This window comes from Theobroma cacao, chromosome 6 (genome assembly GCF_053813885.1).
Source record: "Theobroma cacao isolate CCN51 chromosome 6, ASM5381388v1, whole genome shotgun sequence".
Classification (NCBI taxonomy): Eukaryota; Viridiplantae; Streptophyta; class Magnoliopsida; order Malvales; family Malvaceae; genus Theobroma; species Theobroma cacao.
This window is the reverse complement of record NC_142644.1, coordinates 26,200,344-26,215,595: the sequence shown is the minus strand read 5'-3', so window position 1 is coordinate 26,215,595 and position 15,252 is coordinate 26,200,344. Positions and strand designations below refer to the sequence as shown.

Here is a 15,252-nt window from a genome sequence, read left to right as displayed (position 1 = left end):
ATAATGTCAGTGAGCCGACCACCTCATGGCAGATGCTAGTCAAGAGAAAGACGCACCGATCAAGTGCTTCTCAAGGGAAAGGAGCATCTTACTTTCCTAAACTTTTTTCTTGTATAATAGTAATTTTTAAAACTAATAAAAGATAAAATTATCTTTTTAATATTGTCACGTTATCAAACTAACGAAAACACTAATAGTTGACCTATGTGTCCAGCGAAAGATATTTTTTTAAGTGGAGTATCTATTTCAAAAACTAATGAATTTGTCTAAAATTTCGATTAAAAGTTGAGGATCTAATATTTTATATAAGTTGAATCCCTAGATCCATGCGTGAATATTAGAATACTAAAAACATCAACTATTTATTACATACTTATTTCGTTCATAGAGGCATCCATTGTTCGTAACGGAAAAACAAAAAATTCCTGATAAAGGCTAGATCTTCCTTTTCGCACTTCTTTATTGTTTGTGGCGACTTTCAAAGGTTAGAAAGAAAAAGAGGATCTAGCTATATATATATTATTTTTTTAAATAAACAAGACCCTAATACAAACCTCCCCATTAAAAGCATACTAGACCAAAGCCTACATAACCGCTAAACCACATTAACCCAATTAGACGTGCAAAACCCATCATTAATTGATCAATTTAATATCGATTGGGCTCTCATGTTTTGTCTCACAATAGGACTAAACTATCAGTCTGTTTTATAAAATCAAAATTATCAATTAATAGAAGCCCACATAATAGAAAATTCGAACAGTCTCCCACTTAGGCAATATTAATTGGAGTTTATTTTGACTTTAAAAAAACACTTTAGAAAACAAAGACTCTAGATTGATTGACTTAATTTTGATGTGGCCACAATTTAAAAATATTTAACCCTTAGGGACAACGTCTTAATGATCATATCCAATAAAAACATCTAATATTGAATTATAACAGTCATTATGCCACTTATTGACATAAGACCAATCCATAGTTACAAGCACTAATGATCCTATCGATAGTGGATCTTAGTGTAGCTGTGTAGCAAGAAAATAACATCCAAATATGATCTCAATGTGTTATTTTCATTGTCAGTTATCTTGCTGATTTTTCTAACCCTGGTGAGAAATCTATTTGGCATTGACAACATGCTTGTATGTCTCCCATTTGTAACGACCTCTCTCCGGTAGCTACCGACGTTCGAGACCTCCGGGAAAGACTTGCCAAGTCCCGAATAATCTTTTCTCGAAATGCCCATTAGTTCACTTAATAAAATCACTATTCCATATTAATACTTAAAACAATACTTTCATATCATGACTTGAACCATAAACATAATAATCGATTCAAACTTTAAACCATTTAATCACAAGTTTATACATTGAAATCCACAATCTCCAATTATTTACTTATATCAATATCAATATCTGTTTACAACTTAATGAACAAAGAGCTACGACTTTACCTCTAACAGTGGAGTGACTCGGATAAAATGCTATGAGATGCCTTTACCTATTTGCGATGGATCGTACGCACTGATAATTTCAAGCTAGGCCAATCTCTGTCTGCAAAAAGAGAAATAAAAGGGGTGTGAGTCTCACAGACTCAGTGATCATTGGCTCCATAAGCAGGCGAGGAGGGAAAACAAACATAAAGATGGGATATTTATAAAATCAAAAGTAGGTGTAGAAAACACACTCCGTTAAACTAAGAGATTTTGTTTTTGTACCTTGCAAGTATTAAGAATAATAAATCACATGTAAACATATATGAAAACGGTTATATTTAAGGTACTAAAAAAAAAATCTTTCAATTTTGATATTCAGTCAACAGTAAATCCAATGGCAAGTGTAGAATGAAGAGTCTCAAACATAAAAAAAAAAAAAAATGAAATAACTGATCATCAATAAATATGTAAATTTCACTTGCCAGTCAATGGTAAATTTCAAGTGCTAATGCCATGCACTGTATAATAAAAATCCACAAGTGAGCATCATCCTCGGGTAGGTTTAGTATAGCCCTTAGGCTTATTTTCTCAGACATCATCACCTACTCGTGGGAACTGCCCACGCCATCATATATAAATCTGGACTTCAGGTCCCCCTTTACCTACTCGTGGGAACTGTCCACACCACCCAATATGAATCGGGGCTTCAGGTCCTCTTTTACCTACTCGTGGGAACTGCCTACGCCACCTAATATAAATCGAGGCTTTAGGTTCCCTTTTTACAATCAAATATTGATACTCAACAATTACTACTTTGTGCACAGAGACCACACTTTACCTGGTGTGGTAACAAGTCTTACCCCAAAGTATCTTAATCACGTTAAAATGAAAATCATTGCAATTTAATGCATTTGCAAAACATGACAGATCAAAAGCAATATAATCATAAATTGAAAGTTATGCATAATTTATTTCAAAGCATGACATATCCATCAAATCAGCATGCTAAGTGAAATCAATAAATTTTTAATCAAATCCCATGAATTAAGTAATGACCATTGGCCTAAACATCACACAAGCTTGCAAGGTATGATTTTGAAGTGAAAAGTCAGTCAAAGGTTTGTTTCCTGGTAATTAAAAGTATGTAGATATATACTTATATATAATATAGAAAAAAAACGAATTTAAAATCCTTGATTGCAATAACAAACAACCTAGGACTTTCTACCAACTAATGTTTTCCACAATTTCGTTAACTATCAAATGTAACATATATAATAAATTTATCGAGATATAGTTTTTAAAATTGAGCACCCACTCACCTCACAATAGCGGGACGCTACTTCGCTATTGGTTCGTGCGTGTATCTTTGTATTCTTTCTTACTGGTCACTCGTTATTTTCTTCGACCTTTCTTTCTTTATCCTTTTTTCTCCTTTATGCCGGCATCAATTCCTTCATGTCTTCCTCTCAAAATCGGTAGCCATTTCCTTCATTTCTTTCTCTCAAACCAGCAACAAGTTTCTTTCTTTTCTTCCTCAAAATTGGCAACACAAAGCTGCTCCTTTCTCCCTCAAAATCGACAGCACAAAGCTGTTCCTTTCTCCCTCAAAATTGGCTCTTTCTCTCCCTTAAAATGGTAGCAAAACCAGCTCTCTTCTCCTCTTTAAAATGGTAGAAATTAGCCCCCTCAAACTCAGCTCATTCTCATTTTTTTTTCTTTCCTTTCTCTTCCTCACCACTCGGCTTTTTCTTTTCATTTTCTTTCTTTCCTTACCCGGCTGAATGGAGGAAAATAATGCTACTAAAAGGCCATTTAATGGATGAAATGGTGGGGAAGGAAATCGGACATGACAAGCCTCTTATCATGTCCCCTCCTTTATTTATTTTAATTCATTTATCTTCTCCTTCTTTCTTTCATTTGTGGTCGACCCCCCTACATTCTTCTCTTTTTTTTTCCTTTTTTCTTGTTTCTTTTCTTTGTTCCATGTGGCTTTCCCCTGCCTCTATTGTGCCTTCCATTATTTTGCCGCTCACTTCACACTAAAAAAAAATATTTGTTTGACTTCCCTTTTGCTTATTTGGTCGGCCTTTCCAACATCTTTTCTTCATCATCTCTCTCATTTCACTCCCAATTCCTTTTTATTTCTTTATTATTTTATCATTTGTTTTATTATTTATTTATTTATTTTATTTCTTTAAAATAATAAAATTTATATATAAATTCTCAACTTCATTTTATTTGATACACAACCCACCAATTTTCGTATTTTAAAATTTTATCCTTTTGACACGTGTAAAAATTCTAATTTCTTTCTATTTTCCTTCTCTTACACGTGTACAACTAAAATATCGAAGTCGCATTTTAACGCAGTGTCACCATAATATTTAAATATTTACTAACCGCGTTAGCTCGCTTAATAAAATCACGCGGTATAATTACTGTCGTTTTTCTTCACAATCCATCCTTACTTCTTCTCCCCCACTTAAATTAATCGTATACCCTTCTTCCGGATTAATCTTCGTAATTAATAAAATATTAATATTTAATATTATTTTATTCATAAAATAATATTTTATTTTAAAATATTCTTTTCGTCTGTAACCGCTTTTTGACATTTAAATTTGCATCAATTATTCCTTCATCTTACCGAGACGGTTACATTGACTGCTATACGAGGGTATGAGGTGTTACACCACTTATCCTCGAGGTTTCTTGCTAGTATCATTAATGAGACATACTAATATAATCACTCTTGAGAGAGACACCAATCTCAAGATTTCATAAAAGCATATATGCAAAATAGCAATTAGATGTACATGCACAAATATTGCCAAATAATAGCATGGATTATCAATTAACGATGATCATCAACAAATATAAAATTAAACATCTCATGAATGTTTAAAACAAGTAGAAAATGTCTCATCACAACTAAATGTAAACCATGATGTGAGAGTTATATAAGTAACATACTCACATTAACCAAGTACATCAAAAGACCCTAAAATACCCATGCTTTCAACATGTCTACTAAAAACTATAGGTTTTAACCCCTTAATGAAAGGATCAGCCAACATGTTGTCAGTGTCACTGTGCTCAACAACAATTTCACCATTTTTAACAAAATCACTAACCTTCATATATTTTATATCCAAATGTTTGGACCCACTAGTGTTTTTGTTGTTCTTAGTGAACAACATAGCAGTCCTATTATCACAATAAATTTTAAAAGATCTAAAGATGGAATCAACAATGCATAATCTAGAAATAAGATTTTTAAGCCAAATAGCATGCATGGCAGGCCCATAACAAGCAACAAACTTAGCTTGCATAATAGAGGAAGCTAAGAGCGTTTGCTTAATACATTTCCAAGAAACAACTCCTCTAGCTAACATAAAAATATACCCTGAGGTGGACTTTATGTCGTCTTGACAACCAGTGAAGTTAGAATCTGTATAACTAATAATCTCAAGGTTATACACCTTTTTGTATACTAGCATATAATGCTTAATCTTTTGTAAATATCTTATCACTTTCTTAGCAACAACATAATGATCCAAACTAGGATTAGCAAGATATCTGCCAAGAATCCCCACTGCAAAAGCTATGTCTGGTCTAGTGCAAACTTATGCATACATAAGGCTTCCAACTGCATTAGAATAAGGTATGTTTTTCATAGATTCTCTCTCCAAATCATTTTTCGGACATTAACTAAGCTTAAACTTATTACCTTTCACAATAGGTGCATCCCCAACCTTACAATTCTGCATGTTGAATCTACTTAGCACATGATCAATGTATGCCCTTAGGGAAGCCCCAATAAATTTTGAAACCTATCTCTGTATATCTCAATCTCAAGTACAAATGAGGCATCACTAAGATCTTTCATGTTGAAAGTCTTGGATAATGACTGCTTAGTTTCATGCAGCAATCCAAAACCATTACTAGCTAACAAGATATCATTCACATACAACACAAGAAAAATGAACTTACTCCCACTGATCTTAAGGTATATGCACTGATCAATTTTATTCTCCTTAAAACCCATGGAAGTAACTATCTCATCAAACGTTAAATACCATTGTCTAGAAGCTTGCTTCAGACCATAAATGGACTTCTTAAGTCTACATACCAAATTTTCACTCCCTAATTCTTAAAATCCTTCAGGTTGAACCATATAAACCTCCTATTCAAGATTACCATTCAAGAAGGCTGTCTTCACATTCATTTGATAAAGCTCTAAATCAAAATGTGCTATTGAGGCCATGATGATTCTAAAAGAATCCTTGAAAGACACTAGTGAAAAAGTTTCCTTATAATCTACTCCATTTCTTTGAGTAAATCCTTTTGCCACCAGCTTAGCCTTAAACCTCTCAAATTTTCCTTTAGAATCTTTCTTGGTCTTATACACTCATTTGCAACCAATTGGCCTACATCCCTTTGGAAGTCCAACTAGCTTCCAAACACCATTTTGTGCCATAGAACTCATCTCATTTTTCATTGCATCCATCCACATAGCACACTAGGAACTATTAATGGCATCACTAAAAGTCCAAGGGTCCACCACATGATTGATATGATAATCACTCTCTCTAAGAAAAATCATATAATTATTAGGAATAGTAGACTTCCTTTGCCTAAAAGATCTCCTTAAGGGCACCTCAACTTCATTTTCCTGAATAAGATAAACATCAATAGGAGTAAAAACAGGATCTTGAGGAGGAAGATTTACAACATGTTGCCCAAAATCCTCTCTCAATAGCCACAAGTACTATACTATCTTGTAAAATTGGTAAAAGAATGGTTACATGTCTGATAGGCTCACTACCATCAACAACTTCAATCACAGCCTTATCTGCAACATCCAACTCTAAAAATTTTGCCACTTATGATTCTATAACTTTAGTTCCACGTGTAGAGCAAAAGAATCTTTTTTTTTTAGAATGGTCTGGGTAACTTATGAAATAGCAACGAGTAGTTTTGGGTTCAGTCTTTCTTTTAGAAGGATTATAAATTCTAACTTCTGTAGGACATCCCCAAACTCGAAAATGGTTCAAACTGGGATTCCTATTGGTCCACAACTCAAAAGGTATTGTACGAATAGACTTACTAGACACTCTATTAAGAACGTACAAAGTAGTTTTAATGGCTTTACCCCAAAAGAAATCGAGAAGTTTAGTCCTAATTATCATACTCCTCATCATTTCCTTCAGGATGCGATTTTGCCTTTCGACCACACCATTTTGTTCAGGACTACCAAGCATGATATATTAGGCAATAATTCCACACTCTTGTAAATGTTTGGCAAATTGTCTCATGTGTTGTCCAATTGTACCATGTTTACCATAATACTCACCCCGTCAGTCAGACCTAACAATTTTGATAACTTTCCCTAATTGTTTTTCTACCTCAGTTTTGAAAATTTTGAATTTTTCATAAGCATCAGATTTTTTATCTATTAAGTAAAGGTAACCATAACAAGAGGAATCATCAATAAAAGGTAACAAAATACTTGTTACCACACAAGGTAGGTGTAAGAGGTCCACTAATATCAGTGCGCACAATTTTCAGAAGGTCCTTACTACGAGTTGCCCATTTTTTCTTAGTCTTAATCATTTAACCTCTTATGCAATATACACAAGTGTCTAACTTTTAAAAATCAAGATTAGGGAAAATGTCATCTTTTATCAATCTTTTAACTCTGTCATTAGAATGTGACTTAATCTTTTATGCTACAACAAGGAAAAGTTTTCTTTAACAAAAGATCTTTTAGATACAATGTTTTCAATATTCATACAACTATATTCATTATTAGGGACAAAGCATAATCTATATAAAATATCAACTACTTTAAACTCTCCAATGACTTTAGAATTTAAAAGTAAGTCAACTTTTCCATCACCAATGCCAAAATGATATCCAAGTTTATCCATAACTGAAACTGAAATCAAATTTCGCTTTTATGTCGATATATGAAAAACATTTTCCAAAACAAGTTCAAAACCAAACTCTAAATTTAAACAAATGGTTCCTACATGACTGACATCTACTTCGACATTGTTTCCAACTCTAAGCTTAGCCTCTCTCCCACTTGGCTTTCATTTGTTTTTGAACGCCTGCAATGTAACAGCAACATGAACAGTTGCATCGCTATCAAGTCACCATGAATTTGGTGGTGCACTAACATAATAGGATTCAAAACAAACTAGAGCTACTGACTTACCTTTTTCTTTATTCTTTTTCTCTAACCAAGACTTATACCTAGGGCATTCATGTTTCATGTGACCTTTCTTCTTGCAAGAAAAACACCTAACCTTTTTCCTTATGACAGCTTTAAGACCACCTACCCCTTTAGTTTGACCATTGCCATGCCCTTTATTGTCCTGCTTAGGAGCATTTCTAGGTTTCTTAAAATTCTTTCGGTAGTAAGGTTTGGAATTGGTGGTAAACAAGGCACTTTCACTTTTTTCTTTGTTGAGTTTTTCTTCCTCAAAGATGCATTTAGAAATAAGGTCATTAACACTCCAAACCTCATTCATAGCATTATAGGCAGTTTTGATTTGGGTGAACTCTATAGGTAAGGAATTAAGGGCATGATGAACAATGAACTTGTTGGGAAGGGTGATGCCATGGGAAGCCAAATTAGTTTGAATGTGGACCATTTTCATGATAAAATCCCTCACCTCTCCAACACTGTCATACTTCATACTCGTAATCTCACTCATAAGGTTCCCAGCCTCAGACTCACTGGATTTTTGGTATCTTTCGCCTACTGCTTCATAAAGTTCTTTAGCAATTTTAGTATTTTGCAACCCACTCAATAGATGCTCATAGACAAATCTCTTAATGGCATGCATACACATGCGATTTGCTCTATCCCATTTAGCAAAGAACTTTTTTTCCTCAGTAGTGTTTTTGTTAGTAAAGGCAACAGGCTTATCAACACGTAAAGTTATGTCTATTTCACTCATGACCAAGGCAAAAGACAAATCTTCATTCCATTTCTTAAAGTTAGACCCATTAAGAGTCTAAATAGTAGCTTGATTATTATTCACAGTAAATGTCACTGTTCAAGACAAGAATGCAACTATTAGTTTATTAGGCAATAACGAAATAATTAGCAACAGTCCATAATGTGCTAAAAGAAAATAACCGAAAAGTCCAGGTATATCATCACAGACTCCCCTTTGGGTAGAGAATATGACATACTATTAGGAACTCTCCAAATAAAGCTAATATAAGAATATTCTAGTTTTCGAAAAGCCTATCTCCTTTAGGCAGACAGACCTTTTAAATCGATATACACTCAACCATGCTTATGTCCCAGTCTAAATTACCCTACACAATAACCCTATTTGGGCAAGTGATTGTATAAAGCAATTTAAAAAAAAAATCATCCCGTAACCTTTTTCTTAAGAAAATAATCCATTAATTTCAATAAATTAGCCACTTTGGTAGTCAAACACTTACATCAATTAATAAAAAAATTTCTTAAACCGAGAATTAATTATTTGCCTAAATTCTTTAATTTGCATACTTAACTCAATATATCCAATGAACCATTCATCCTGAGATACTAAGCCTGGATGTATCTCATTTGGTCCCAAATAGTATTCGTTGCAATAAAACTTGTGATCTTGAACCCTTTTTTTTAAATTTTTTTAAATAAATAAAATATATTCTCTAAATTATGTATATAATTTCAATCCGAGAGTATACAAATTTAGAGACTAATATAAGGAGAGTACATCTAGCCATTCAACTTAAACATATGTATATTATTTTTCTATCACATGCATTCTAAAAATATCTCATCAAAAATATTTAGAATAATTAATTAAATGCACATAAAATTAAATAAATATTAAACATGTATTCAAAATTCAAAAAAATAGTACAACATGTAGAGTTGGGCAAGTGGAGATGTACTGTCAAAAAATACTTCGAAAATCATGAACCTAATGGGCCCCACATGCCTCACACTCCACGCTTGAGAGTGGGCTTCGCAACCTAACAGAATTTTTTATTTCTTCAACTTCTAATTGGGTCAAATCTAACCCAATTAGATCAAATTCGACCCATTTAGGTCTTTATGCTAATTTCTCTTTAATTCTTGACTTTTTAAGTATTTTGATGAAATTGATCTTTATAAATTTCAACTAAGACTTTGTTTTATTATGCCCATGCATTAAAACTAATCAAAAACTACAAACCCAATATCAATTAATCAAGAAAATTAATTTTGAAAACCCATTCTTAACTAGTTTTAAGTTTTCTTCAAAATTGGTTGTAATACACTTATATTTTATGTAATTAAACTTAGATATTAACTTTATAACATATGTAAGTTGATTTTTAAAAGTCCAATTTGAATTAAAACACATAAAATATAAATGATTAATTAAGAACTAGATATTGAGTTTTATATTCAAATCCAAAACTTACTATCTAATTCCTATATCTACAATACGAGTTTTAAAAAATTATACAAAATTAATCTATGCATCATAAGGAATAAAAGCCCCAACCTTATGTCCATAAACGATAATCGAAAAATAAATTTACAACACAAAAAATATGTATGCCCCAACAAACAATTTTACAAAATAAATTCATTAAATTCTTAAATTTTGTTAGGTTTTAATTTCACATAAGTTGCTCTGATACTATGTGTAAGTTGAATACCTAGATCCATGTGTGAATATTAGAATACCAAAAGCATAAACTATTTATTGCGTACTTGTTTGATTCATAGAGCTAGCTATTGTTCGCAGCGAAAAAATAAAAAATTCCTAGTAAAGGCTAAATCTTCCTCTTTGCACTTCTCTATTGTTTGTGGTAACTCTCAATGGGTAGATACCGTTAGGTTAGAAGGGGAGAGGGGACCTAGCCATATATATATATAATAAACAAAATCCTAATACAAACCTCTCCATTTAAGACGTATTAAACCAAGGCCTACACAACTGTCAAACCACACTAACCTAATTAGATGTGCAAAGCCCATCATTAACCAATGACTTTAATATTAATTGGGCTTTCATGCTTTATCTCACAATAGGACTAAACTATCAATCTGTTTTATAAAACCAAAATTACCAATTAATAAAAGCCCACATAATAGAAAATTCTAACATTTTATCTTAAAGAAAAAGATTAGTATATGATGAACCGTAAATCCACAAATATTAACTTGAATTTTGTAATATTAAATTTCTTGATAAGAATTGTACCTTACTTACAACAACAAAGTCATATTTTTTTCCTTAAATAATTATTTAGTTAAAAATATAAATTTATGGATATAATTAACAAATAACTAATAAGTGAGAGTAATGGAGGAGTTCACATGGAATGGAAAACGTTTTTCTTTCCCTTTTTTAGTGGAAAAATTAAAAGACCTTGATCATTAAAGATTATGAAAAATTAATTAGGTCAAAACACTCAACAAGTCCCTGAACCTATACATTTTATTCAATTTAATCTCTGTACTCGAAATTGAAGCAATTTAGTTCTTTAATTTTGGAAATTGTTTTAATTTAGTATCTTTCCTTAACGGCATCAATTGTCGCTAAAAAGAATGACGTCGATACTAACATTAATGATGATATGACATATTTTGATGATGTGGCACCCACATGATGACGTAACGTTCCACATGACATCGACGTGCTGGTGTTGCACTAATATATTGAGGTGTCAGTGTCACGTGGTAGATCAAAAAATTTTTTAAAAAATTTTTTGTGCCACATCATAGGGACTAAAATAAGATGTTGATGAACTAAATTGAAAAAAAAATTTAAAAATACAAATAATTAAGTAGATGATAGATATATTAATAAATCAAATATTTAAATTTAAAAGATTTATGGTGTTAAAAAATATAAATAAATATTTTCTTACTTGATTGTTTGATTCTAAAATATGTATATTAATTTATCTCTTTTACAAAAATTAAGTTTGAATTCTTTTTTTATAAGAAAATTTTTTAAAAAATTTCATACTTAAAGTCAAATTTTGATGAATAATTTGCATTATGTTGAAATAAGATAATAAAAAATGACTAAATAATTTATAATATTATAAAAATTTGAAATTTATTTGATTTAATTTTTAACTCGAGTTAAACTGAAATCAGCAAAATAGATTGATTTAGTTACATTTTTCACAATTTACAAATACTCATTCTTTTGGAATTATTCAATCTTTACCCAATTTACCTTTTATTAAATTTATTCAAAGTTTCTTATAAAACGATTTTATTTAAATTCAAATATCACAATCAATTCTACTAAATTTAAATTTAAATTATTAATTTGGATCTATAAAAAATTTGTAAATACAAAATAAAATGGTACAAATATTTACAATTATATTTAACTCTATTAACCATAAATGCAGTCTTTAATTCAGAAAATTTCAACCTAAAAAAAATAATCTGAAATATTAAACAAAATAAAAACAAAAAAAATAAATAAAACATTGAAAGTTGGAGCAACTCAGATTCTATGATTGTAATAAAAAGTTTGTTATGATTAAATTAAGCAAGTCGGAATAAAGAATTATTTTTATAATCATTGCTAACTCTATATCTCATTTCTTCATTTTTTAAAAAGAAAAAGTAAATTAACCTATTTTGTTAATTTGATTTTGGCTCAAATTAAAAATTAAATAAAATAAATTTTAATTTTTTTTACTATTATAAATAAAAAAAATTTATTTAGTCTTTTTATATTATTTTATTCCAACATAATGTAAGTTGTTCATCTAAATTTGACTTTAGGTATGAATTTTTTTTTTTATAAAAGGAGAATTTAAACTTAACTTTTACAAAGAAGATAAATTAATGTACATATTCTACAATCAAATAATAAAGTAAGAAAATATTTATATATTTTTTTACTTTATAAAATTTTTTACACTTAAATATTTGATTTATTAATAAATATATCTATCATCTATTTAAATATTTATATTTTTCAAATATGTTTTTTTAATTTAATCCCTCAATTTCTCAAATTTGTTAATTTTAGTTCATATACTATATATTTTTATTCAATTTAATCCATATGACGAGATACAAATTTTTTTTTGAAAATTTTTGAGATTTGCTACGTGACATTGACATGCCAGTATTTCCACATTATCATATTAGTGCACGCCAACATTATCACGACATCATATTAATGTCACATGGTACTGTCATGAAATCATATCGATGCCACGTGGCATGTTATGTCATTATGTGGGTCTCACGTCATCAAAATATGTCATATCGTCGCTGATGTTAGTACTGACGTTATCTTTTTAACGAAAAAAATTAGATACTGTTAGGGAGAGAGATTAAATTAAAATAATTCTTAAAATTAAAAGATTAAATTATTTCTATTTTGAGTACATGAATTAAATTGAACAAAATGTACAAGTACAGATACTTGTTAAGTATTTTGACCAATTAATTATATACCAGATATTATTGGACCACATAGTTAAAAATACTAGAAAATGATCGCTTGTGGTGGATTCATATCTATACTTTTTTATTATATGAAACGTGAGTTAAGCATTTGAGATACATATCAAGAGTTGGAGATGATCAGATAACCTTCCTAGAAATGCCTTGGAAATTTCCTGTATCAGAGAACTTCAGTTCCTCATGTTTTTCCAACCATGCAATGCAAGCTTGAGATTGGAAGAGCCAACTGGCCAAAATTATATTTAATTTGTTTGGTCAACTAACTGACTTCCCCTTTCGGGGGAGGCCCATGTTTATCCTAATTACGAAAAGGACTGGCTTGGATTGGGAAACTGGGATGAGACCTTATTCCATCCAGAACCTGTTTGCTAGTTGCCACCATTATTAGACTTCACTCGAGGCCGGCCTGTGGATTTTATTCAAACCTCATGCTCGGGAAATTAAAAGTACCATACGGAAGTTTATTCATGAATATTAATTTGAGAGAGAACTCCATCAAAACTTGAGGTCTATGATTGGTAAACGACTCATGAGGTATAATGTTGTAATAAATATATGTTTATTATCTTTAAATTCTGACCTCATGCTTAACAACGGGCGATGAGCAATTCCTTATCTCATTTCCAATCATAATAACCGCACACACACACACATATATATATATGTAGTAGTTACGGTTCAAGCTTTCTGAACCAATTGTAGGCTTAATTAATAAAGTACTGTGGACGATGATGCGTCATTTCTGATAGCGAAAAACCACGATTAAAGCATGAGCATGAGTTTTTATCATTATCAAAATGAAAAGCACACAGGAATTCAGACAAAGATCCTACTGTTTTGCACTATCAGGTAAACTGATTGCGAAAGCCGCATTAGTACGACACATTGTGTTGTAAATGCTGAGTGAGGTGTTACGCACACCTTGGTTTGATTTGATGATCTAGCTAGCTTAATGTGGTGGTCTGACTTAAGCTGCATGTTTTCCCAGTAAAGCCCATCCGACGTACGGAGTCACTGAAACGATAAGGTTCAAAGAATAAATTACAGATTGATGATAAACATATAAACATTCTGCAATATTATACTACTAACGATCACATTTTTAAAACCTTTATCTCTTAATGCTTAAAGAACAAGTCAAGAAATAAAACCCAAATCATACATAACACTCCATATCAGCTTATCACTTAATCTCTGAAATTAATGCAGTTGATTTATTGGATGTTAATTAATAGAAATTCATATAATAAGAAAGATAGCCTTTTTTAAATTATCTAGGTAATCCCTCCAGTGGTTATCAGGCACGCATGAGTCTGCTAATTAATATTCTGGTTTCTTCAGTACCCCACAAAATAGCACTAAAAAATGTGTATAAAACCTCCAGAGGTCTTAGACAGAAAATCCAAACATTCTTTCAGATGGCAAAAATCCATCCCCAAGTCCCACATGCTTCTCTTGTCCCCGTTCCTTTCACGTCCAAGCAAGAAACTTTCACTATTTGGATGAAATCTCTGATACTGAGCACCAAAGGCTGCACTGTATTTGATTCAAACGGCCAGATTGTTTACCGTGTCGATAACTACAATTGCAAGTGCAGCGATGAAGTTTACCTCATGGATTTAACCGGCAAAGTGTTATTCACCATACGGAGAAAGGTAAGGAAAGCAAATTTTGTCAGCATCATTTCAAAAGTTGCACTTGGTTCCTATACAAACTATATATAATATGGAAGCCGCTTGTTCTTGTTGCAGAAATTTAAGCTGGTTAGGTTCTGGGAAGGGTATAGATCATCCGATGGAACAGTTAACGATGAAGATAAAAGGCCAGCTTTTCGAGTTAGAAAAAGCTTCGGGATATTAGGAGGGGACTCGCTCTGTGACGCTATTGTTTGGTTAGATAAAGATCAACAATGTCATTATTATCGGATTGAAAGCTGCGCAGGCAAGTCTTCAACATTCAAGATTGTAGACAAATTTGGCCGCCTTATTGCTGAGGTAAATTTGGTACTAAATTACTAATACAACTATTATTAATAATAGTTAGAAGAGATCTCTTTGTTTTGAAGTTTTGCTCACAAATTTTCCATGTGTTTGCATGAACAGGTGAAGAGAAAGCAATCAAAATGTGGAATTAGTTTAGGAGAAGATGTTTTAGCAATGGTGGTGGAGCCCCACATTGACCATTCCCTCATCATGGGCCTTGTTGTAGTGTATAGTCTTGTCAACTGTAAAATGTGAAATTGGTGAAGCCAATAGAAGTACTATAAAGCAAAGCTGTAATTAATTCTTATTCATATGTTTATTATGTATAAAGTGTTGATTATTCTTCCACATTTGGT

The 15,252-nt window shown here is 31.5% G+C and overlaps 1 protein-coding gene and 1 non-coding gene across 2 annotated transcripts; one reads left to right on the top strand and one right to left on the bottom strand.

Moving 5' to 3' along the window:
• Positions 1 to 11,932: 11,932 nt before the first annotated feature.
• On the bottom strand, positions 11,933 to 12,025 carry LOC148762231 (small nucleolar RNA snoR8a). The gene has a single exon (XR_016027269.1). It is a non-coding gene; the product is annotated as a small nucleolar RNA snoR8a (small nucleolar RNA).
• A 2,268-nt stretch (positions 12,026 to 14,293) lies between these two features.
• LOC18596307 (protein LURP-one-related 11-like) lies at positions 14,294 to 15,244 on the top strand. The gene is made up of 3 exons (XM_007024698.3): positions 14,294 to 14,569; positions 14,666 to 14,908; positions 15,017 to 15,244. The coding sequence occupies exons 1-3, from the start codon at positions 14,333 to 14,335 to the stop codon at positions 15,149 to 15,151; spliced, it is 615 nt and encodes a 204-aa protein (XP_007024760.3). The 5' UTR covers positions 14,294 to 14,332; the 3' UTR covers positions 15,152 to 15,244.
• The last annotated feature ends 8 nt before the right edge of the window (positions 15,245 to 15,252 follow it).